Genomic DNA, 24488 nt, shown 5'->3' with positions numbered 1-24488 from the left:
TATGGAAATATCAGCATCAACTAGTCAACACTGACTTTGACACCAACCTCCTGTTAGACAAGATCCACACCTGTAACTATGGTGACTGCAAAACAAAGATTGGTGGCCTCAAAATGGTGAAAAGCCTCTGGCTGTGTCTGACACCCCTCCTTTATTCACTCATTCACTTCTCCCTATATAATAAACACTAAATAGTTCCCTCAGCATCAAGATTTCGGATATTAATGAATCGTCATCGTCAGTTGGGCATTAAATACCCTCTATCCTTCTTGTTTTCTCAGCTCTCCCTCTTGCTTTCTTTTTCTTTGTGTTTTCTTATTCTCAGTTGACATAGTGATGATGAGGGGATTAAACAAGCAGCAGCAACCAAACAAGAACAAACATTTATATTACCTTATCAAATGATCAGGTGTGACAATGTGTTCATTCAGCTTGTGCAAGTATGATCACAATCTGTCGCCTCGAGCAAAATGCAAAACAGACTGTTTCAAGTGAACAGGCAAATCAAAACAGAGACACGGTGTCTGCCTCAACCAGCTGATCAGTTTTTCAATTGAAGCGTAGAAAGTTGGCACGCAAACCTGTTGGACCTGTATTTATCACACACCACCAAAATCAAATAAAGGTCAAAGAGAATTAGCATGCTTACTCTTGTTGAGCCAATCAAACAGCAGAAGAGGGGCTTCCTGGCTTCAATTATAGTTTCACTAGCTGTTTCGTCTTCAAAGCAGAAGTGAGCTAGCTAAGATAAGGAACTCATTAAATTGTAAGTGTCTTATTTATTAACAGTTGCATTTGCATCATGAACTTGAATGAATTGGGATTAATAAACTACAGCGCTGAAGGAAGCAGCTGAAATGTAAATATCTTAAATTCTGTCATGATGCAAGTGTAACTTTTCCTTTCTCTCTCTGCATACCACGTGTCTAACACATAGTCTGCATCAGACTTAATGAATATGATGCATTTTCACAAGGACCTTTGTTTTCTATCTCTTTGCAGACATGTCTACTTCAAGCCTTGTGATGTTACTTCTTTCTTGTAAGTAGTTCACACTCATCCATTGACGTTGAGAGTTAAAAGAAAAGGATGTGGTTCTACAGGTTGCATCAAACGAAGCTAAAAACAATGTGGTTTCTGGTGTAGACTCACATAGGTCAAATGTGCCAGACACCAAATCTCATCTGTAGAGTCACATGATGTACTTAGAAGTATAAACGTATACAGCAGAGTCAAAACTGTTTTTCTTAGAATTTCAGTACTCTCAAGTTTTAAGCACATCGGTTAACAACCCCATTAGGAGTTGGTTTCTTCATCAATTACCCTTCACCGAGTTTTTTTAACTGATACGTAATATTCAATAGAAACGTTATCATCCACCGACCTTTGTTTTAAATCTTTTTCTTCCAGACATGTCTCGTGATGTTATTTCTTTCTTGTAAGTAGTTCTCACTGATCCATTAAAAGACGTTAAAAGGAAATAATGTGGTTTTACAAGTGACATCAAACTAAACAAAAAAAAAGTGGTTTCTAGTCTAGACACACATAGATCAAAGGTGCCATAACAATCAATTCAATTGCTTTTTATTTTTCTTATATATATATATATATATTTTTTTTTTTACGGCCGCTGGTTACGTGTTTTTCGCCCTTCTTTAAAAGAAGTTGTCAGTATTACTATCCTGGATAGTGTAACTGTCCCAGAGATTTATATTTTAACCGCTAGCTTCAACTATTTCCACTTTGTTTGGGAGAAATCATGTTTTTTCCCGTGACTTGGCATTGATTCCCATGAGTCTCAGCCACTACTGCTATGGAGAAGCGTCCATGGATGTGAATCAGACATGAATCAGAGTGTAATTACTTCAAAACACTATTGCTTAAGTTTCTAACATTAGAGATAGTTGTTGAAAGAACACAAAAGGTGCATTAAGGTGCCAAACTATGCGTGTGTAAATAGTGGCGTGACGATATCAATATAATTATCTTGTCAAGGTGTGTAGTAGTATTCATATTTTTAATTTGTGTCTGTGTGTGTGTGACGCCACACTGTAAAAATGCCTTCCTCTTTCAGCAGTCATGCAAAACCACAAACCCTGTTACTTAGAAACAGCTTTTTCTTTACATGAAAGTGTCAGCAGTTCTACCTCATCATAACAAACAATGCAAGATAATATAATACTTTGGGTGGTGGAGGTCACACAGTATATATTGGTTTATGTTTGTGTCAATAGGATAGAAAGGAATAACAGCTGCAGATTTTGAATAACTGAATACATTTTATAGATAAACGTGAAGGTTAAAGACTCTATCCAAAAATGTTTCAAGTCTATTTTAAAGTCAGAAGACCAAAGTGTGGCATATCAACATAATGCTTAGTATGCATAGTATTTAAGGAACTGACCATGGGGTGGAAATCCCATTATTTCGAATACCACCTACAATGTATTATCACATGCTCTACTGACTACTCTTTTCTTACTCAAGGACACATTAGTGTTGGGTTAAAAAAAAAGAAAAAAGATGATACCAGTACCAATCCAAGTACCCTTAAATTGATACTGATACCAACTGAGTACTTCATTCGATACCTATCAGCCACAGTAACACAATGAACAATAATTACTTATGGTTTGACAAAGCTGTATTTAAGAGCTTTCTTATTTGGACACACAAAAAAACACTTGGTTATGATTACAGAAATATCTTGATGTGAGATCAAAATACTTGCACCAGTGTATGTGTGTAAATTAAGAGGAGTGGGCTTATGTTTTGGGCAGAACAGGCTGTCGCTATTTTGGCTTTCGGTACAATGAGACAGTTTTAAACTTTTGGGGTTTCAGAATAACAGGCTGTCGGACCAATGACATAGTACTGTGCTGTAGGAATTTGAACACTCAAATAACTTTACGATTTTTATGGGGAAGTATGAACCATTATTGCACACCTCAAATAAGAAATGATTCATCCAGCAACATAAGTCATGTAAGAGCAGGTATAACTGATGATTGTTATTGGTTTTAATCATGATTTTTGAAGGTCTTCTATGGTTATGTGATTGAGATGCACACACACAAGACACACAAGACACAGAAGAAAATACCAACAAGTTCATTTTAAATTATACACACTTATTACAAGTACTCCAGCTGCAAGTAGGTCCAAAACATTTACAAAAACGAGCGAAAGGGAAACCGGTACTCTAGACTGGTTGGTGAATCATTGGAATGTATGACGCAGAGTTAACTGTTTGGTGGGTGTGAGAGATAAATAAATGAGACGAGTACTACCTGAGAAGCAAATCAACAGTAGCCTACAACAGTTCAGTGCTGTATTGCCAAGATACAAATTGTAGAAACACTGGGGTTTAAGCAAATTATTGGAATACTTTCCTTGTGGTGTCATCTAATGGAGAACGGAGCTCGATGTGCTGTGTTGAGAGGCTGGATACTGAATCTTATAATGATGAGTAAGTCGGCCAGTCTTAAATGCTGTTCCTCTTTTAATCTGAATATCTACAGTTTAACTGTTGGTACATTTCTTGGCTTAAAGTCAGACGGGAAAAAAAGTAAAACTAAACTTTGTAAGTTTATGGGTTTTATAGTTATTTGTTTTTCTTGATGTGGCTGAAAACTTCGGGGCTGTGTGTGTGTGTGTGTGTGTGTGTGTATGTATGTGTGTGTAGTATAGGTGAGTTGTGGTGGGGGTGTTTATTATATATGTTTTATCTAAGCGGTACTATCAGTGCACACTGCTCTGTCCATCGTGCTGACTCTTGTAGCTTGAAGGATCAAATGCAGATTGAATCATTGGTCTGGTTTAGTGACCATGTAGGATATGAGGGTTTCCTCATCTGTTCCTTTCTGTTTGCAGGATGTTGTTTAGGTAATGTGGTTGGTGTGAAGTTTGTAAATCTCACTTAGGTATGTGTAATTGGCCAGCATTCTTTCGGGGGGTTGAAGGGAGAGCCAGCCTGCAGTTGTAGGATTGTGCTGACAGCGTTAGAAACGAGCGGCGACTTCCTCATACAGAGCAAACATAATGCAGGCAGAGGTTACATCTGCCAATGCAAACAAGTATAAAAATATTTTTCTAGGTTCTATATTCACTGCTGGTGCATCTGCAAGAATCTTATTTTTTGATTTTTCAAATGCTTTTATACAATTCAGCCACACATTTGAATGGGTTATGGACTACCTCACATCTAGACCTCAGTTTGTGAAACTTGGTGTTGAAGTATCTAATACCATTATAACCAACACAGGAGAACCACAGTGTACAGTGTTGTCACCTTTTTTATCCATTTGTATACCTCTGACTGAGTCAAGTCTGGCCTCTGACTGAAAAATACAATGGTGACTCCTCTTCTTATTAAAGATGTGACTAGTTACAGGCGTGTTATGTTGTCTTAACTGTGGATGTAGCTACCATGTCATTTCCTGATAAGGATCAATAGAATATCGATCTAACTCTTACTGTATGTGGATGTTTTCTTTTTCAGCACTCGTCATGGGTCAGACATCTGCGCCACTGAATGCCACTGTTGGACAGTCCGTCCTGATTCCCTGTTCACTACCAGTGAATTCAAAGAGCCTCAAATGGATTTATTGGCAGGAGGATGGGACTGACAATGTTTTATATAATTGGCACAGTGCAAATGGCATAAGTGACAGCGTAGATAATGAATACAAGAACAGGTGTCAAGTCTCCAATACTGATTTTAGTTCTGGAAATATTTCTATTTCACTTAATAATGTTAGTGTTAGCGATGATAAGAAAACTTTCTGGGCCAGTGTTAGTTTCACTGAGGGGCAACCACTTATACATCAGTGCAAATCCACTTTGCAGGTCTCAGGTATGGAATAGTAGCTTCTTGCTGTCTAAACACGTTAAAATACTATAAATGTCTCCACTGTGTAAATCATCATACTTTCTGACACACCCACAGCTCTCTACAAAGATCTTAAGATGACCATTAACACCACAGTAAACACGGCAACCTGTACGACCCGAGGAGGATACCCCGAACCTGAGGTGACATGGACTGGTCAAAATCAATCCTGCACTGTGCAGCTGGTTGGTAACATGTCTCTGCTGAAGGATCCAACTGAGAAAACCTTCTCTGTCACGAGTACCGTCAGCATCAAAGACTTAAAGCATGTAACCTGCTCCGTGTATAATCCTCGCTGCGACCAGCGCATTAACGCCACCGCACCGATTGATGGTCCTGGTGAGTGATACAGATGAATTAATGCTGAATAGTTCATTTGGGGCAGAGCAGATGCTTCTCTGACGGTTTTGCATTATTAATATGAATCTTAATAATATCTAAAGTGCCTAAAAGTTTTTCACAATACTTTAATTCTAGTCAACACAATTCACCATTAATCAACTATAGTGAAACTTGATTTAAATAAACAACATCAGTTTCAGTTGCTTGATTTATGTATTAAAAAGTGACTGAAGAGCTGGACAGCTTGTAATATATTTAGTTGTGGTATAACATAGCAAAGTAGAAGTTTCTGGCACAACTTCACCCACTTACAAGGTGCATGGAGAAGGGGGAAAAAAAGTCTAAAAATATCAAAGCTCCAGCAACACTTCAAAATCTTCATTAATAGACCAACGTGATTCGGCTTGCGGCCTTCATCAGGGTCATCATAAAACCACATAACAAGCAACTTGTACATTTCATTTTGTATTTATTCATTTATTTATCAGGGACAACACACTTTAATTAACATTAACATGATTTAAATGTGTCAGATTTAGCCTAAAGGTACATTTTCAACTGGGTGTGTTGAACAAACAAACAAAATAAGACATTGAAGTAAAAGATGAATTTGTATTACTGCAGCATGTTGAAATAATGTATTACTCTGTTATGTTTCCTAATTTACAGATGAGGACACATACATACATATATGGGTACCATTAGTTGTTAGTGTCATAGTGATTGTCACAGGGATTGCTGTCTCCATAAAATGTGAGTAACTTTTATTTATTCTCTATTGTGATTGTTATTTGCTTTGCTCTTTTTGTTAGTGGACAGGAGAAAGTTGATGGAGATATCATCAACTTGTGAAAAAACATGAACTCAAATATCACACAGACACTATGCAGCATTGGTACAACAGTCCTATAACACAAAACCATCAAAGCTCAATGGTTAATAAAATAGCTTTTTCTGAGCTTTCAGCAACATTTTATTCATGCCTCTTATAAATGACGTTTCTGCACTGCTAAATTCTTAACCTTGTAATGCTGCCTTGCTTAACATAATGGTTGTCTGGCTTATTTTCTCAGAACATTTGTATTTGTAGGTTCACATCCTGAGTGTGGTGTGTGGTTCAGTTTGAGCAACAGAAGCACTGTGGTTAACATTACACAAAGACCTTGGCTTTGGTTAGATGTTGAAAGGGGCATATGTGATGTCTACCATCTATATACTGTAATAACGCTAGATGTTTAACATGGTCAAAGCTCCCAATGTGAGGGGAACATGTGGAAAAATGTTCCCTGGAAGACAAACCCCAGGTTTCAGCTGCCCCTGATGTCCCTTTTTCCAGCACATCCATAAACAGCTGTCCCTTCTGTGATCTTTGTTAATGAGAATGTTGTTGTTGTCGACACTCTTCATTCTGGATCAGATTCAGGCTCAAAAATGATGATCATGTGACTGAAGCTTCACACTTAGGACAGACAGTGAGATGCAATCAGAAGCTCTAAAGAGGTAATTATTGGACCTTTAGAGCTGAGGTCATTTTGTTACACATGTTATTCTTCAAGGTGAAGAATGACCTTTAAGACAGGTGGGAGGCAGAAAATTACATTCAAATAATTTGCGCATGAGAATGTTTGAGTGCAGTCTATGAAATATGTATGCTCATGGGGTCTGATCTTAGCGTGCATTTTGCGGGTGATCTACTAAAAATAACTGTACAACTGACAACAGGTGCAGACAGCAGTATTTAAATGAGGGTTTTACGTGTCTTAATGGAGAGTTTGGACAAGTCACAAGCGCAAAATGAAATCTGACCCCAATTGAATTAGAGGTTCTAGTGGAAAAGGTTAACAAATATATTGAGTTACAGCAAATAAAAATAAAAAATTACCAGAAAAAAATGCTATATGGGAGAGTATTTGTGAAACCAAAAATATTCCACTCAAAAAATATTAACATGGGTGGAAAGAAAATCAGTTCTCTGTGTATTCTGTCATTGTGTGTTCGTCTCCTCCGCTCCACAGAAACAGAAGTCAGCAGTAGATCAGCAGATTTTTTGTCGGTGATGTCAAGACACAACTTAAAATGCTCCAATTCAGCAATCTGTTCACAATTGGGTGCAATGTGCTTGTCAGTAGCTCTGAGAACCTTTGCACCACTTTGACCACAAAGGGAACTTGAATGACGTCACCTCTCTGCTGTTGGTGTCACACCACCGTCAGATTTACTTACGATAAATGGTCTCCGTTGAGTAAAATGATTGAAGTACCAAGTTGCTTAAAATGAAATTAAAAAATAAATAAATATCGCTGTCTTATAAAGGAGTGTACACAGAACAGACTGAGTTGTGTAGGTAGCATCCATACTGCACAAAAAAAAATGAATGTCTCTTTTTCTGAGTGAGTGGTTCATATTAACTGACAGCAACAGCATTAATGTTTCCAACCTTTACTTAATGTGACGTCATTTGGAAAGTTGTAAGTATCAGTAGACTCAGCTCACTGGCTGTTTTGTTCTAACTAAAATATATTTCCCTTTAATTCCAGATAAAGATCAGTTGAAGCAGAGGTGTCCGCAAGCATGTTGCCGAGGTTACTCACTACCCGATGCAGCTTCAGCTCATAGTAACGAGACCAAACATGAACATGCATCTTATCGTTTCAATCAGGGGCAAGAAGCTGAAGTGTTCTTAGAAAGCAGAGAAGAGTCTGATGAACCACAATCCATGGAAAGGGATGAAGAGTAAGGAGTCAGCGGCTTTACATGAACGATGGGAGCTACTGTCCGAGAGCATTTTGTTTGTTTGTATGTTACACACAACATTTAAAGTAAGCTACAGGTCAGATCTGATATCTGCTGCCAATAGAATCAGATTGGAATGGAATCTTTTTTTTCTTATTTACAACATACAATATTAAGGAGCAGATAATACAGAGCAAAGAAACTGTATGGACCTCTCTAAACTGAGACACCGTTAAAACTGTTTGATGCTGCTGTTTTGCACACTGTAACTTATTTTTTCTTTGTAATATTTTCCATTTTGAGTGTGATATTTGGTTTTTAATTTACGTTTAATATAAATAAATTGTGAAATACACTTTACTCAATGCATCAGAATGGAAAGGAGTGTAAATAGACTTGTTGTCTGTTTTGTTTATAAATGCTATACAGTACAATGCAGGACATTGTACTGTAATTATTGTATTTTCTGCCTCCCTGTTGTACGCACTGCACACATACTTGAATGTTTGTCTACATTATAGTGACTTATTTTCTCCTCTGTTATGTCTTTGTTGTTTCTTTATGGCCCCAGTGATGCTAAATAAACACATCATGCTGGGCACAAAAGGATCTTTTGTTAGTTTTTATTTTATTTTGTGCTGAACCAAACTAGAGGTGTTAAAGCTGCATTAAAACAGGCTTGATGCCAGTACAGCAGAGATAGAATATATGAACTCACTGGCCATTTTATTTTAGGTATACCTGCGCAATCTAATTCAATCCAATACAACAGCTCTGCTATAAAAAAAACTAAAAAAACTTGACTCACTTGTTCCAAGAAGACGCCTGGGCCTCTATCATTGATCTGGAAGACAAACATCTTCACTAGTCTTTTTTTCTCAGGGATAATGTAGTCCAGCACAGGAAGGGGTGATACTGAGAGACACCACTATCTGAGGCTCTGCAACACCACAAAACAGGGCCACAGATGATGAATAAAAAATAATTTAAGATGCTTTTTTTAAATATCAGACAAATACATTTGCAAAGGATATTTTTGTCCTCTCAGATAACTTTTTATTTGCATGATAAAAACATCACAAATACAATTTCTGCCATCATACATTGATGAAAGAATATGGGACACCCTATACAACTCCCTAACCTGCTCACTGGGAATCACGACTTTCATCTTAAGCCACATAAATGTATGTTTTGAGCTGTAATTATTTCAAAGAAAGTTGTGACATGCTAATGTTAACCCCAAAGAGTCCTACAGACACACCACTGCCGCTCCACGTCACCCCTCAGCAAACATACTAGTTTTACTGCTTCATTTCAATGTTAAACAACACAAGAAACAAAAAAACCCTAATATTTATGTGAGTGTATTCAGTTGACTGAATATGTGAGGCAATGTCAAACATTCATGAGTCATGGAGGTGAAAGGAGAACACATGACATGGTGGGTGGGCGTTTTAAATACTATTATATGATATTTTGTTGAAGCCCAAATTACAAACGTATATTCAAATCAAGTACAGTTATGGCCCTGAATCCTACGTTACAGCAAACTTAACAAGAAGTCAAAAGGTCCTTAGTAGCACAGTTGAGAACAGGAACCCTTCCTTTAGACCTTAAATATTCAAGAGGATGATCGGTTATGTGAATTGTGTGAACTCGGAGTTAAAAATGGAAGTTTATTTTAGATGAATCACATCTTCTTCTGTATTGTCCTTTTTTATGATGAGTTGTCTTGGAGACGGTGCCTTGATTGATGTTTGTGCTTGTGATTTGTCTTATATACACTAATTTATTTTTATTCAAAATTATTTATGTTCAAAACAAGGATAACGGTGAACATAAGTAATAAAAAGCTTCCCCAAACACATCAGTACGCTTCATCCACTCTGGCTGGTCAGCTACACTGGGAACTTTGTGCATAATATTACATTAAAATAATCCCAAAAAAAATCTGACAATGTTCCCTCAGAGAAAACATCAGCATTAATGTTGGTTGAATTTTATATGGGAGGCTGTTTAGGGTGAAATCATTGAAATATGTGCACATACGCATTGAAAACGTGCACACACACATTGACGTGCACACACACATTGACAATGTGCACATACGCATTGAAAACGTGCACACACATTGAAAACGTGCACACACGCACATTGACAATGTGCACATATGCACTGAAAACGTGCACACACACACATTGACAATGTGCACACATTGAAATACTTGCACATACATTGACATGATGTGCAGACACGCACTGAAAATTTCCACACCCTACCACCTTGTCACACAGTGGGATATAGGCTACTTGTGTGTTTGTGGGTATCTGAGTGTGTGTGTAAAATTTCAGTGCGCCCGGAAGTTGTTTCAATGTAACAGGAAGGCACTGCCATCTGACCTAATTTTCAAAATAAAATCAGGGCGAATGATTAATAAGATATCTCTATATATCTCTCCATAGGTTTAGGGATGTTGAACTAAATATTATTCCTAAATCTGTGAGCATGTGATTAATTGTGCATATGGTTGCCTAGATACACAATCTGTCACTACAAGGCACATCACCTGCTCATAAATCTTATTAATTATTCGCCCTGATTTTATTTTGAAAATTAGGTCAGATGGCAGTGCCTTCCTGTTACATTGAAACAACTTCCGGGCGCACTGAAATTTTACACACACACTCAGATACCCACACACACACACACACACACACACAAGTAGCCTATATCCCACTGTGTGACAGGGTGGTAGGGTGTTGAAATCTTCAGTGCGTGTCTGCACATCATGTCAATGTATGTGCAAGTATTTCAATGTGTGCACATTGTCAGCGTGTGTGTGTGCACGTTTTCAGTGCGTATGTGCACATTGTCAATGTGTGTGTGTGCACGTTTTCAATGTGTGTGCACGTTTTCAATGCGTATGTGCACATTGTCAATGTGTGTGTGTGCACGTTTTCAATGCGTATGTGCACGTTTTCAATGTGTGTGCACGTTTTCAATGCGTATGTGCACATTGTCAATGTGTGTGTGTGCACGTTTTCAATGCGTATGTGCACATTGTCAATGTGTGTGTGCACGTTTTCAATGCGTATGTGCACATTGTCAATGTGTGTATGCACGTTTTCAATGATTTCACCCTAGACGGCCTCCCATACATTAACATTACTGTATGTTCAGAGTACAAAAGACCACAACAACACCCATGTATCACCAGACTCAATTAATACAGACACACTTACAGCTCAGTAAAAAAGTTTTTCTAAGATAATATACTTAAATAGTAATTACTTACTGGCAAAGTACCTTGGAGACTGTCGCTCCTGCTTCTCCACTGAGCTCTTACAACTCATACATGCAAAAAAAAAAATATATATTAATTAATCCCTACACATTAATGTTACAGTTTTTGTTCTTTAGCCTGCCTGATAATATGTTATAAACAAGAATCAGCTTCAGATTTTGTAAATTAAAATTATCATAAAAAATAATGTATGTTGTATAAAGACTAAATACACTATTTGTTTGTTCTGTATTTCTCTTTAGATGTAAAGACGAGTCAGCACGCCTCAGTGTAGGTAAATAGTTGGCTCAACTAAAATCAATGCGTTCACACAGTATGTATCTTCCAATATTTTAACAACACAATATAACATGTCGTGTCAACTAATTCAGTTACAAAAAGTTGTCCAATAATATAGAATTAATTAAGTCAACATTAATCAAGTTGACATTTCTACAGTGTGTAAAACAAAAATCTAACAGCTTTCTCACTCTTCCCTCCCCAGCTAGTGATTTAATCCACTTTAACCGACCTGTTTACCTCCCTCCCAGGCCAAAATTGAAGTTTACACATAAATGAGGTATTTAAAACCTGTGGTAATAAGTTGGAATGATGTTTGGCTAAAAGGTCAAACACAGAATTGGGTGATAATTTATACCTTTATAGCTTTATAAACAGTCAAATAAAAGAGGACAGAAGTTGCGTGGTGGATAGGAAGACATTGACACTGGGCCATTTAACTCTGATTTATTGTAGATTTACTTTTACTTACTTCCCTGTTAGCTAAATCACAAATCTAATTGCAACCTTTGTAGTCCTTGGCTACATTCTAGGTTGGCCCTACTGAAACCCCTACTTTTTTTTTAAGGGTGTATATTAATTATTTACAGATACTACACTTGTCACCTTTAAATCTGGCCACTATCGCTATCTTATACAAGTATAAAATAATTTTTGCAGTCAAAAATAAAAGTAGTGTTTGTTTTTAATTTATAGTTCCGTTTTTGTATTAATAAAAGGAAGAAAATAGTTTTTTTGGAAATCTGATATGCTGGTTTTCCTCTTAGCTGGCATGATGGGTGTAAGGGGATATTTGTACAACCCACATCAGGTTTCACATCTTACACAAAATCACAATTTGCTGGAGGGAAATCCCATTCTGATAATGAAATGGTGGACAGTGAAGGGAAGTGATTTACAAAGCAGATATGTATGCCTCAGTAGACCAAAAAAAGTGATTTAATTTGACTTAAAATGGTTGCTTGTGGTGCCCAAGTTGTCAGACTGTTGTGTCAGATGGACAAAAAAAAAAAATTCCCATAGTCCCATTTCCCTTTTTAAGTGTTTAAGTGTTCTCTTATTACACAACAAATCTTTAAATCAGTGATTTTCAAACAAATAAATAATTTGCCATTGTTGAGCGTCTGTGTCTGCAATGTAGTGACTGGCAGAGTAATGAAATACTCTTTCATGTCAGTGGGTGGAGGTAGGTAGCGCCATGACCTTGCGACCTTGTTAAATTTGCATTGCAACTTGATGATTGAAATCTCGGACAAGGAGGAAACCAAAGGCTTTGTTAGCAGAGTGAAAGAGAGACACCCAGATGTTATTGTTACGCACTGGTTTTTGCACCGCGAGGCTTGTTGTTGTATTAGCGTGTGAGGAAATGGGAGTGGAGCATAAAGATTTATTACTCCATATGTAGGTCCGATGGCTGTTGTGTTTTCAACTGATGAGAGGTGCGATGTTGCAAAGCTGTTTTCAAGTGATGAGCGGTGGGCAATGCTGGCATACATGGCAGATATATTTCAGCATCTGAATGAACTGAACACAAGGATTCAAGGCTGAAATGAAAACCTGCTCACAAGCACAGATAAAATAAATGGATTCCGTTCACAGGTGCACCTCTGGCAATAACATCTGGAAGGTGCCAACCTTGACATGTTCTCCCTCACCCAGAAATGGCAATATGATGTCAACACTGCTGCACTGTGTGAGATACTGCAGGCAAGATTATGGGAATAATGCCCCCCCTTAATCCACAGGACCTGTTTGAGCAGGCGACTATCAGACAGGCAAATGCCATTTTATCAGACAGTGAAATGGACTGTACTTATAGTAAATGGACTGTACTTATATAGCGCCTTTCGAATCTTTACGACCACTCAAAGCGCTTTACATTACATCTCATTCACCCAACTCACACACATTCATACACTGATGGAAGGAGCTACCACGCAGGGTGCCAACCTGCACATCAGGGGAAGCTAACCATTTACACACATTCATACACCGTTGGCACAGCAACAGGAGCAATTAGGGGTTAAGTGTCTTGCCCAAGGACACATCGACATGTAGACTGGAGGAGCCGGGAATCGAACCGCCAATCTTCCAATTGGAGGACGACCGCTCTACCTCCTGAGCCTCAACCGTGCTCATGTGTTGAACTGTGAATATACTCTTCTGAATTCTGGGAAGAGACATAGACTTCCTTTGTGCAGGCACGATCGATACAAACATTCCTTTGTTACTGAATCAATCAAGCTTCTTAACAGCCAGAAATGAATGCATGTGATGGTTTTGTGTATGGATATGAAATTGTGTATTTGTGACTCCAGATAGTGTATGGATGTATGCGAGTGAATGGATCAATGAGTTTTTGTGATAGAGTGCTGGGATGTGTGACCTATATTTATGACAGAATGAATGTTTTGGTAGGTTGACATGGTAATGTGGTGAGGGTGATGTGAGGTGAGGTGATGTGATGCGAATGCTTGTGTGAATGCTTTGACGGAGGGTTTGGGGGGGATGTGGATGTATATTTATGGCGGTACATGCGTAGGATCGTCCAATGTCAGTCTGTGTTTGTTCCACCACTGTCTTTTTACCTGATGTACGTTTGCATTGCATGTTGTTTTTATTGTATGTCATTTATGTGCTGCAACTTTTTTCCCTGTCTCCGAGACAAATTTGTAAGTTTGTAAGTAACCTAACCTAACCTTAGATAATAAGAATACATCTTAAACAGTTGGGGAGAAGTTGTCCTTTTATTTCCCCTCAACATTCACTGAATGCCTTGACTGGGTTAGGGACCCATATAGCTCAGCAGCAGTTTTTGGAAAGGTCATGACTTTGCAGGAACAGGAGGAACTGAAGACAAGACTGTGGTTTAAAACTTAACTTTGATGATCTACCTTTGGACAGTTTTTGGTTGACTGCTGCCAATGAGTTCCTCATTCTGGCAAACAGAGCTATTTCAACATATCTATGTGAGCTGAGCTTTTTTAAGCATAACTGATATAAAAACTTACAAAAGAGAGAGAGAGAGACTGAAAGCTGTTGAGGAGGATTCATGTGTGCCTTTCTTCAGTTCCTGCCAGGATATCAGCTTTGTGTTCATCTAAACAGGCCCAGGTTACAGGCTGAGTGAGTATAAACTGAGTATAAACTGAGAGACTAAATGTGTATTATACGGTATTAGACTACAATGTGTCATTTTGTAACATTTTTTGGTTGTTTTTTTTTAATGTAAAAGTGAGATAGTGATCTAAGTATATTACAGGAAGTATATAAATCAGCTTTGACTTTTACTTTTTTGGTGTTATTTGGTGACATATATGAAGGTGACTGGAGCAAAAATTTAATTTGTTTGTACATATTGTGCAACAGGAAAGATTGCGTTTGATGACACATGAAACTGAGAGAGTCCTGCTCTTCAAAAATAGTGATTTTTACACCCCAGCCCTATGTGAGAAATTTGAATATTGAATATTATTTTGAATAGGAAACAACCTTGAGACGCTGATGCAGTTATGTAATAAGTAGGTGAGGCACACGGCCAAGTCTCTGAACATGAAAAACAGGTTTGTGTGAAAAAGCTGCTAAGAGTTTAATTACATGTTGTTTTGATTTCCTCCGTTTGAGTTTCACTTGCAGTAATTGTTCACCTACATAACCTTGAAATTAATACGAAAATTGATTCTGAATCGAATTGGACACCAAAGAATTATATTTGTTGTAATTTTAATTATACAAAGGAAATATGGACTGTGCTATGTACAAATAAATGTGTATGAAAGTATGAAATATATGAAGGTGACAGGAGCAAAAATTCAATTTGTTTGTACACATTGTGTAACAGTGGAGATTGAGTTGTATGATGTATTTGAAACTGAGTCAGAGTAGATGCATGAATCACCTTTTTCTTGTGTTGGCATGAGAGATGGCATGTAAAGAGTAAACAATTTGACAGTGTGGGAGGAACATTGCGTAAGACTTCCTCTTTCACTCCCAGATGAAAGCCGTCACACCAATCAGATATGTATCAATGGGTTGAAAAGTTGAGGAAGCGTGGTTTAGGTCAGCCTCATCCTGTCTTTGTCTTATCTGTGTGTATCGCCAGACTTCTGTCATTTACAGTCAAGTTTGCAAAGATGAAGCTTTTCTCAGCTGTCTGCTTGCCAGGTAAGATACTTTCAACTTTGAAACTTTGACTTTAAATTCAGTTATGCAGAGGGATAGTCACAGATTAAACAACAACTTATGTATACTTTTTACCATTAATGTGAGATTTCATATGTAGCATAATCGGGTGTAGATACAGCCAGATAGAGCATGCATATTTAAACATAGAAAGAGAGATCAAATTGATTAAAACAGCAGAATTAAAGTGAAAGTGTAAAAAGGTTGTAAAAAGTGTAATAAAGAGGACAGATGACTCTTAGGCCAGGCAAGTGAAATTAGTAGGAAATCTAATGCAAAACAGGCTTACAGGAGGCAGTCTGTGACAGCTATTTCACAGGGCAAGGCAGACAGACAAATAATAAACATGTAGAAAGGTTCACAGTAATGGTAAAAACAAGTAACGTACAAGATCAATATGGCGGGAAAATGAGAGTTTGTATTGGCAATGCTGATGAAATAGTACAAAGGAAGTGAAACAGCTGATAAGGCAGTGAGTGGACGGTGGGAACAATTACAGAGTGGCGACTGTAGTGGAAAACTCCTGACTGAGGAGCAGACTGTGATTAAAAAGAACTGAGAGATGTAACAGACCGGCAATTTTCTAGGAGTTTTTTCAGACACGTGCACAGAAACCAAAAGTTTGACCTTCATGTTAATTTTTGACTCTGGGAACAGGAATCAGAGCACATGAGAGGTTTGGATGGTTCATAACGTAGCAGCAAATCTATCAGAAACAATCACATACTTCTCCAAATGAGTCTAAAATGTAAAGTTTGCATGTGACTTTAAAGTGATTTTGTAATTTGTTCCATTTATATGTTGCTAGGTACTAGACTTATTGGTTGGGAATGAAGAATTAGTCGATAAGAGATGTAAACAGGGCTGGTCCCCCTCTGCATAGACACCGCCAAAACTGTTGACTATTGTCAGTATAAATCTAACACACCTATTGTTAATTCTTATAGTTGGAGCTGTGTTGTTTACATCAAACCAATGTCAGCCTGCCATATTTTTACCCTTCTGTGGGTTTTTTAATCTCAAAAGGTGGCAAGCTCACAATGGTAGTCTGGTGTTAATTAGGCTTGGGTATGGTTTAAAAACATAAGATACCAATCCAAGTGATAAGGTGAAACTGATACCAGTTGAGTGATTCATTAGATATTCATTACATATTTAGTGCTCTGTCTTTCATCCGGTGTAACAGGCTTGTAGTGTAGAAACACTTAATAGCGTTTAGGTGGCATCTTGGCTGCTGAACTGCTGTGGCAGTGGGCCAATCACATGTTGCAGTAAATCCAAGAACGCTTGTGTTGATTGGCTGTGAGCAAGTCCATACAATGAGTCATTTTCTAGATCTGGGTGTAAAATGACATAAAATGAACAGAGGATCCTGTAACAAGATAATAATAATGGTTCAAGAATGAAATATGAAGCTGAATGATTATTTTTGAAAACTTTTTACAGAAATTACTTTAATCCAGACATTTACTCTTCTCATTTCTTGCTCTTGGGCGACCTCTGGTGGTCACATGGGCCTAATGCATGCACTTTGTTCTGGATGTAAGACACTGCGGTTATCTGGAAAAACTGATATATTTACATACGTTATGCCTTTCATCCACACAAAAACTCCAGCCGAAGTGGAGATTTGGGAAAACTCTGTTTTCATGTCTGCGTGTGTACAGGGCATACAGAGTTTTAGCTTCCCAAACGTCACAGTATGTGATAGAAGATGCATTAACGGCAGGTGTGCGATCATTGTTTAGGCTTTAGGTTTGTGTAGATTCAAACTTTTCTGAAAACGATCTGGTGTGTAGGATCTTATTATTGAAAACGGAGGGAGGGAAATATTTGTTTTTATAAATACCCGGCTACGTGTATACATGGCTTGACGCAACTTTAGTAGAAGACATTTACAGACCTCCACCACAGGCCTGCAGACTTTTTCCTAGTTTGTTCAGACTGGAATGAGGTTGCAAGTTATATTTAAGGACCACTTGAGATACAATTGGTGTCCACTTTGACTCTTATTGGAACTATGCCTTGTTTTTAGAGCTTCAGTTGTCTTTGAGTTTGATCTATGGGCTGGTTGTGCTCTTATTTTAGTTGTGTTCATGTAAGTTATGGGATGGTTCATCTGGGGTTATCTTCTGTTTGCTTTTCTGTTTGCTCTGTCTTTCCCATCCACATTCCTGTGCTTCACACCTGCCCTGCATCAGTCTCGTTATCCCACCTGTTCCTTGTTGTCTCGTTAGTTCAGTTTGTATTGATGTCATGGGTTTCAGTTCTGTCTGCTTTTATTTGTTCTGCTCTGTGTTTAGTTTTGCTCAGCCTGCACTCGAGCCTGAATAAAGATACTCATCGTTTTCTGTGTCTGACGTCTCCCACATTTGTTTTGACTATAAATGTGTTTTGACTATACTATGTCAGAAAGTAGTCAAAGTGCTCGTTATAATTTCGCACAGTAAATGGTTATATCATTTAGTGTCTCATTTTGTCTAAACAGCATTCAGGTATGACAAAGAAAAGCATTAAATCATCACATTTGAGAAGCTAAAACTATCAAATGTTTGGCATTTTTACCTTAAAAAGTGAATAAAGCACTTTATAAAGATAGTTACTGGTTAAGTTTCTGTCTATTGACTAATTGTTGCGGCTCTACTGTACATAGTGAAGGGTTTGACATGTTTCTCCTGTAATTAAACGCAGGGCACCATGGGAAACTGTTTTGTTTTTTAATAGGTGGAATGAGCTTTAGATGTGTTAGAGATATCATTCCTTGATCCACTGACTTGATCAGCATTAAGGTTCTTGGGCTTTTCAGGCTGTTATCTTGTTCTAATGAAACCAGTTTGCTCTTGTTTGGGTTTTACTGAATCTGTTCTTGTTTTGTTTGTTTCTCTGTAGCTATCGGTTTGGTTGTACTGCTGCTATCTTCATCTGGAAATACCTTGAGTGAAGTCAATGGAACGAGAGGAGAGCCGTGGCTCTGGCAATGCCATCACACCTTAAGCGAAATGTTCCAGGCTGAAAAAACTAACATATACTGGCAAGGCCGAAGTAAATCTGACCTTGTTCTATATATGTACAGAGAAGGAAAGCATGACCTTGAATTCCAAAGCCCATCATTTAAAAATAGGACTAAGATCTTCGATGATCAACTGCACTTAGGAAATTTTTCAATCATTATTGAGGACCTGACACTACAAGATGATAAAACCTCCCTTGAAGTTGTTTTCAGGCCAGCATCAGGCACTAAAACACTCTGCCCGACCACTCTGTATGTATCAGGTATGATCATCTGTACAATTTTCTGTATTATGTAAACTGACTCACTGATGAAAGTTCATTTCTGTCACATTTTGAAATATCTGGATTGAGTACTGGCAATAAGTAGTTGTATAAATAATTTTAATCTCATGTGTATTTGGTTTTATTTACATCTTATGTTACATTAATGTTTTCTACAAGCTCTTAAGTGAGTAATTTTCCATCTCATGTTATATGAGTGCTGAGGTCAGTGGTTGGTAGGTTTGAGTTTAAAGATAGGTGTGTTTTTGCGGGGCACCTCCAGGCTTCACTGACACAGGTGTCAGACACACAGTGAGGTTAAACCAGTGGGAGGATGTTCTGGGTGGTGAATCTCAGTTGGGAAAATGGAGGTTATGTTGCCAATTTAAGGATTCAAACCACTCAAACCACTGAAGTACACATTCTGTGTTTTACACTCACTTCATTTGATCTTTTTTCTATTCATGTCAAGTGGGTTTTATTTATCTTATATTACATAATTTGTATGTTCTTTTTATGTCCTTTTAATATATTTGGTGCATGTAGTAAATCATTTTTGTAAAGCACTTAAAGCTGCATTTTTCTTGTATGAAAGGCACTGTACAGATAAAGTTAATATTATTATTATTATTATTATTATTATAATTATTATGGTGGTCTGGTGCATTAAATATGAAAGGAAATCATTTTATAGTTGTTGAATTACCAGACATTTCAGATTTGTTAATATTTATTATAATTTATATTATGAGCTCCTCGATAACCAAAGAATTGTATGAATACTCACATACACACATTACAAATCTTGCTAAACTAATCATGATCTATTTCCAGCTCCTTTCCAGGAACCTAAAGTTGACATAAATAAAACGAATAAGACGGCAACCTGTACCACAAAGGGGGGTTACCCTAAACCTGAAATCACATGGATCATTGAGGACGGAGTGAATCAAACAGAACGAACACTGGAACCACACCAAGTACAGACGACTATGACACCTGAAGAAGACGGCACTTACAGCATCCGCAGCACAATCAACGTCACAGTCACAAAGTCACAGAAAGTGACCTGCATAGTTTACAACCCCACTTCAAACAAGACACAAAAACACTATGCAAAAATTCCTCCAGGTGCTTTAATTTGTGACATAAATCTTACTTTTCCTCTGATTTCTCATTTCTCACTATTTCATCTGAATTTATTTTCTCATGTCAAAACACACTGACAGTTCTTATGTTGTATTTGTCTTTGTTTCAGTAAACACACTTGGTGTTGGAGCTTTAGTTGGAGTTGGAATTGGAATAGTAATTGCCGTTGTATTTGCTGTTGGTATTGGTGTGGCTGGTATTATTCTTTGGAGAAGGAGAAGCAGGAGAAGTAAGTGATTCCTTTGACTTTCCTTTGAATGTTGTGAATAATGTGTCAAATATGAGATAAATATTCAGTCACATAGTTTTTAAGGAGAAGGACAGGTGCAGGTTGGACAGTTGTTTACAATGTTTGCTCGCTGTAGTAATTTGTTTGTCCATGAGTCCTGAAAGGACTTGAGACTTTAGGCACATATGGCGCTTTTCCACTATACAGTTCTAGCACTACTCGACTCAGGGTTTTTTTGCGTTTCCACTAGGGATAGTACCCGGTACCTGGTACTTTTTTAGTATCTGCTCTGCCGAGGTTCCAAGCGAGCCGAGCCGATACTAAATGTGACTGTCGGCCACTGATTGGTCAGAGAGTCACTGGAAGAGTCATGAGCCGTCCCACACAAGAATCAAAGCCGGCATTTTTAAATACCGGCAACAGCATTACAGCTGTTCGGCAATTTTCTTGCTTTGTGTGTGACAGAAAGCCTCATACAGCAGCAAGTACACTATCGCGTCAGTTAGTCACGGCAGTTTCGCAGAGCCGTGCTATGACGACCCCGCTCACGTTGAGGAGGAACTGTAGTAATGGAAAAGGTCGTCCTGGAACCGTACAGAGTCGAGCCAAGTAGTGCTAGAACTGTATAGTGGAAAAGCGCCATTAGGGACCCAACAGTTCTTGGGACCCCTGAGTGAAGGTACCCACTGTCTGGTACGCTCCTCTGAGAACTACATACTTCATAAGCTTTTTTCTGTTTGCATTCGTGCCACCAATAGTAACATTTAAAAAGTTGAAGGATGCCAAGATAGGAGCTGTGAGTTTGTTGTGTCAGGGGTTTCATGTTAATAACAGTTGGAAAGGAGACTGGCGTTGCTTGGTCAGTGCTGTATTGGTTCATGTGTTCAACCAATACACTCATCTCACTCAAGGCTCCTCTTGGGCTCGGAGAGTATATCCCCTGAAGTAGTAGGGAACATACTCTCCGAGGAGTGTCTGCACTGTTCCTGCAGTGCAGACACAATAAAAAAGACATACCTCCAATAACAGTTCTGAGAACCGTGAAAAGGTTCCTCTGGTTCTAAAGCGCCTCTCATCAGAACTGTTTGGACTCATCCTGGTTTGAGTTTCTTCTTATTTGAATAAAGGCTCTGATAATAGAGGATGTTGTATTGCTGTAAAGATTGTCGAGCCGCCTGAGACAAACCTGTGATTTGTAATATTGGGCTTGACTTTAAACTGAATCTAGAACAAGAAAAAGGGGCCCCTTATAGATGCTAAACAGGAACATTGTGTTTCTTGATATGTATTAAAGGGAAAGGAGGTTTTGGGCAGTTAAAATGGAGGAAAAGCTGTATTGTGGAAAAGTTCATGTTTGATCTCTTTACATATTTGAAGCTGTTCAGAAGACAAACTATGGGAGGAGGGAATGTCAAATACCCTCAGCATCTGATTTGAATTGCGAGACAATCATCAGTAAGGGGGCACAGTGTTTTTACGTCATTTTAACATGGTCAAAATCAGAAGTTATTTCCTCTCTTTCTATAAATAAGAGAGGATATAACATGATAATAACAAATCCAAAACTAAATAACCCAGAATACGTGCATAATAACGAACACAAATATAAGTAGCTGGTCATAAATCAAAGTATTAGACAATTTAATATTTTGCCCTGAAAGTCATAGGATCACCAAAGTTATTACAGTTTAACCGGAGCAGAACATTTTATGTCTGTATGAAATGTCATGGCATTCCTTCCAAGATATGTTGAGATATTTATGTAAAACCACAAGTATCAACTTCATGGTGGCACCAGAGGGAAAGTTAAAGTAGCACTGAAGTCAGAGGGATTCGTCCTCTGAGCTCCATTCATGTCTGTACAACACTTCATTACAATCCATCCAATAATTTATGAGATATTTCAGTCAGGATGAAAGTTGGGAACGGACGTAATAACTTAGACAAAACTAATTAAACTAATTCTAATTCATAGAGATCCTGACCTGGCTAAATGTAAGACAGAACATCCATCACTGCCACTGTCCTGCCTCCTTTATTGTGTTATTATGACTAAAATAGTTGTCTTTAATTCCAGGAGGAACAGAAGCAGAAAATTCTGTGCGATACCATGCTGCTCCTACTACTGCAGGTCAAGATGATGATGCTGTTGCTGCAGCTGGTCCAGGTGCTGGTTCGGGTGCTGGTCCTGGTCCAGGTGCTGGTGCTGGTTCGGGTGCTGATTCAGAACAGCAAACAAACGAAAGTGACAAAGACAAATAAGACTCAACAGTATGAATAGAGCAGGTGTTTTGTACTTTAACCTGTTCAGTACAGTGCAAACAAACTCTGGAACATTTTCTCCATTTGTTTCAGCTTGTTTTTGCTCTCATTGGAAAACAACTGGACCAAGGAGATCCAAAAAGGTGGTGATACACCCTTAGTTGTTGAGACATCTTAACTTATAGGCATCATTTAATGTATTCACTTATTGTGATCATGTTGTAATATCTTGTTATCTTTTTGTTATTACTGTCCAAACGAAGGCCTTTGGATTCTTTTAGTGGTATTTTAGCGCCTCCTAGTGGTGGTTTTGTTGAAACAAGTAATTTCCATGTGATGTGATGAAGCAGCCATTTTCTCCTCAATTAGAGATGAGAAGCAGAGATGTATCTTATCTGCTGCCATCCTTTTGATTAAGCTTGTGAAAGCATCATCTGAAAGTTTGTGTGTTACTTAACTTCATATTCTCATCGTATTTGGTGCTATTTGTGAGAGGGATGTTTTTAAAAACTTTATAAGCTGTGTGCTCTAACTGCTGAAGTGGAACCTGTGCTTACACTCGTGCCGGCTGTTTCAAGTTTTGTTGTATGTAAAGTGTAAAGTGAATAAGTTATTTAATGTTATCTACATTTCTAGGTTTATTTAAAATGTACATGGTATGTAGCAGCTAAGCTACCTCGTCTCTCATCTAAAGAAACGACTGAAATGCTCATTTAGTTTGTTTTTCTACTGTTACATACTTGAATCATCGACAAACAGCATCAGTTTTTGTAATGTATTGAGGTCATTTTTGTTTCACTCAATATTATGATGGTTATTGTGATATATTAAGAATCTATTATTTTATTTCATTTTCATAGTTTTTATATCTCGTGTGACATTATTTTTACCGTTTACTGTCTTATTCTTGGCTGGACAGTCATCTATTAAGTACTTTGAATTGAACACTGTAAGAAGGGTACTAATCAAATAAGGTTTGACTGATTTATTAAAACCATGTAAACCTGCTGGTGGGGCGTCATGCAGGCAATTTTGAGAGAGGTCACAGTTTCATGATATACCTTTAATTATCTGCTTTAGTTTCTTTGTGAATGATATATATTAGCAATACTGAATAAGAAAATATTAACAGAAAGGCTTTGAACTCAGGGTTAATGTTAGCTGGTTAGCGTGCCAGCAACTTAGAGTATCAATCAATCTATAGATATGCAAATGTTTATAAAGTTCACCTATTTGAAACAAGATGCAAATATGTCTCCTCCTTCAAGTCCATCGTCTGTGTTTCATGTTCTCTCGTCAAAATTTTCTAAGTAATATTGAACCACGATTGACTCCAAACTAGTTATGATGTCACAAATCCTGCTCATAGTAGGGCTGGCTGATACCAAACCTTTTCACTTTAATACAATACTGATACTTTCTGTTACAATTTTAACCATACCGATGCTGTACTACTCTTAAACGGGTGAATTCATTATAAGTAAATAAAATAAACATTTGTGGGCTAATAAATGTAAAATGCAGGAAGTTTTACAGAAATACCACAATCAAATTAGAATAAAATAAATTACCAACAACATAAAACATGCATATTATATAACGGTGCTATCCATACCTGGATATACTTTGCCTCCCTGAAAACTCTCCTGCAACGTCTTTTGTGGGACAGCGGGTGGTACCCATAGACTGTATATAAGAAATGGACATAACATCCGTGACGTCACCCATTTGTTTGTGGACTGCTGCTCGGAGGCCAATAGTTTTGGATCTGAGCAGTGCCATCTTGAAAATTTCAGGTGCATGCTGGGGAAAAAAAAAACACGGATTCTACTTATATGGGT

At 37.8% G+C, this 24488-nt stretch overlaps 1 protein-coding gene across 1 annotated transcript; it reads left to right on the top strand.

Moving 5' to 3' along the window:
• Positions 1-4800: 4800 nt before the first annotated feature.
• On the top strand, positions 4801-23802 carry LOC133992656 (CD276 antigen-like). Its single transcript, XM_062431342.1, has 8 exons — positions 4801-4855; positions 4949-5230; positions 5903-5986; positions 7771-7966; positions 11516-11543; positions 19853-20138; positions 20266-20385; positions 22463-23802. Exons 2-8 carry the CDS (start codon positions 4969-4971, stop codon positions 22645-22647), a joined length of 1161 nt encoding a protein of 386 aa, XP_062287326.1. The 5' UTR covers positions 4801-4855; positions 4949-4968; the 3' UTR covers positions 22648-23802.
• The last annotated feature ends 686 nt before the right edge of the window (positions 23803-24488 follow it).

This window comes from Scomber scombrus, chromosome 13 (genome assembly GCF_963691925.1).
Source record: "Scomber scombrus chromosome 13, fScoSco1.1, whole genome shotgun sequence".
Classification (NCBI taxonomy): domain Eukaryota; kingdom Metazoa; phylum Chordata; class Actinopteri; order Scombriformes; family Scombridae; genus Scomber; species Scomber scombrus.
Note: the sequence above shows the minus strand (reverse complement) of the source record. Positions and strands in the feature narration are given on the sequence as shown.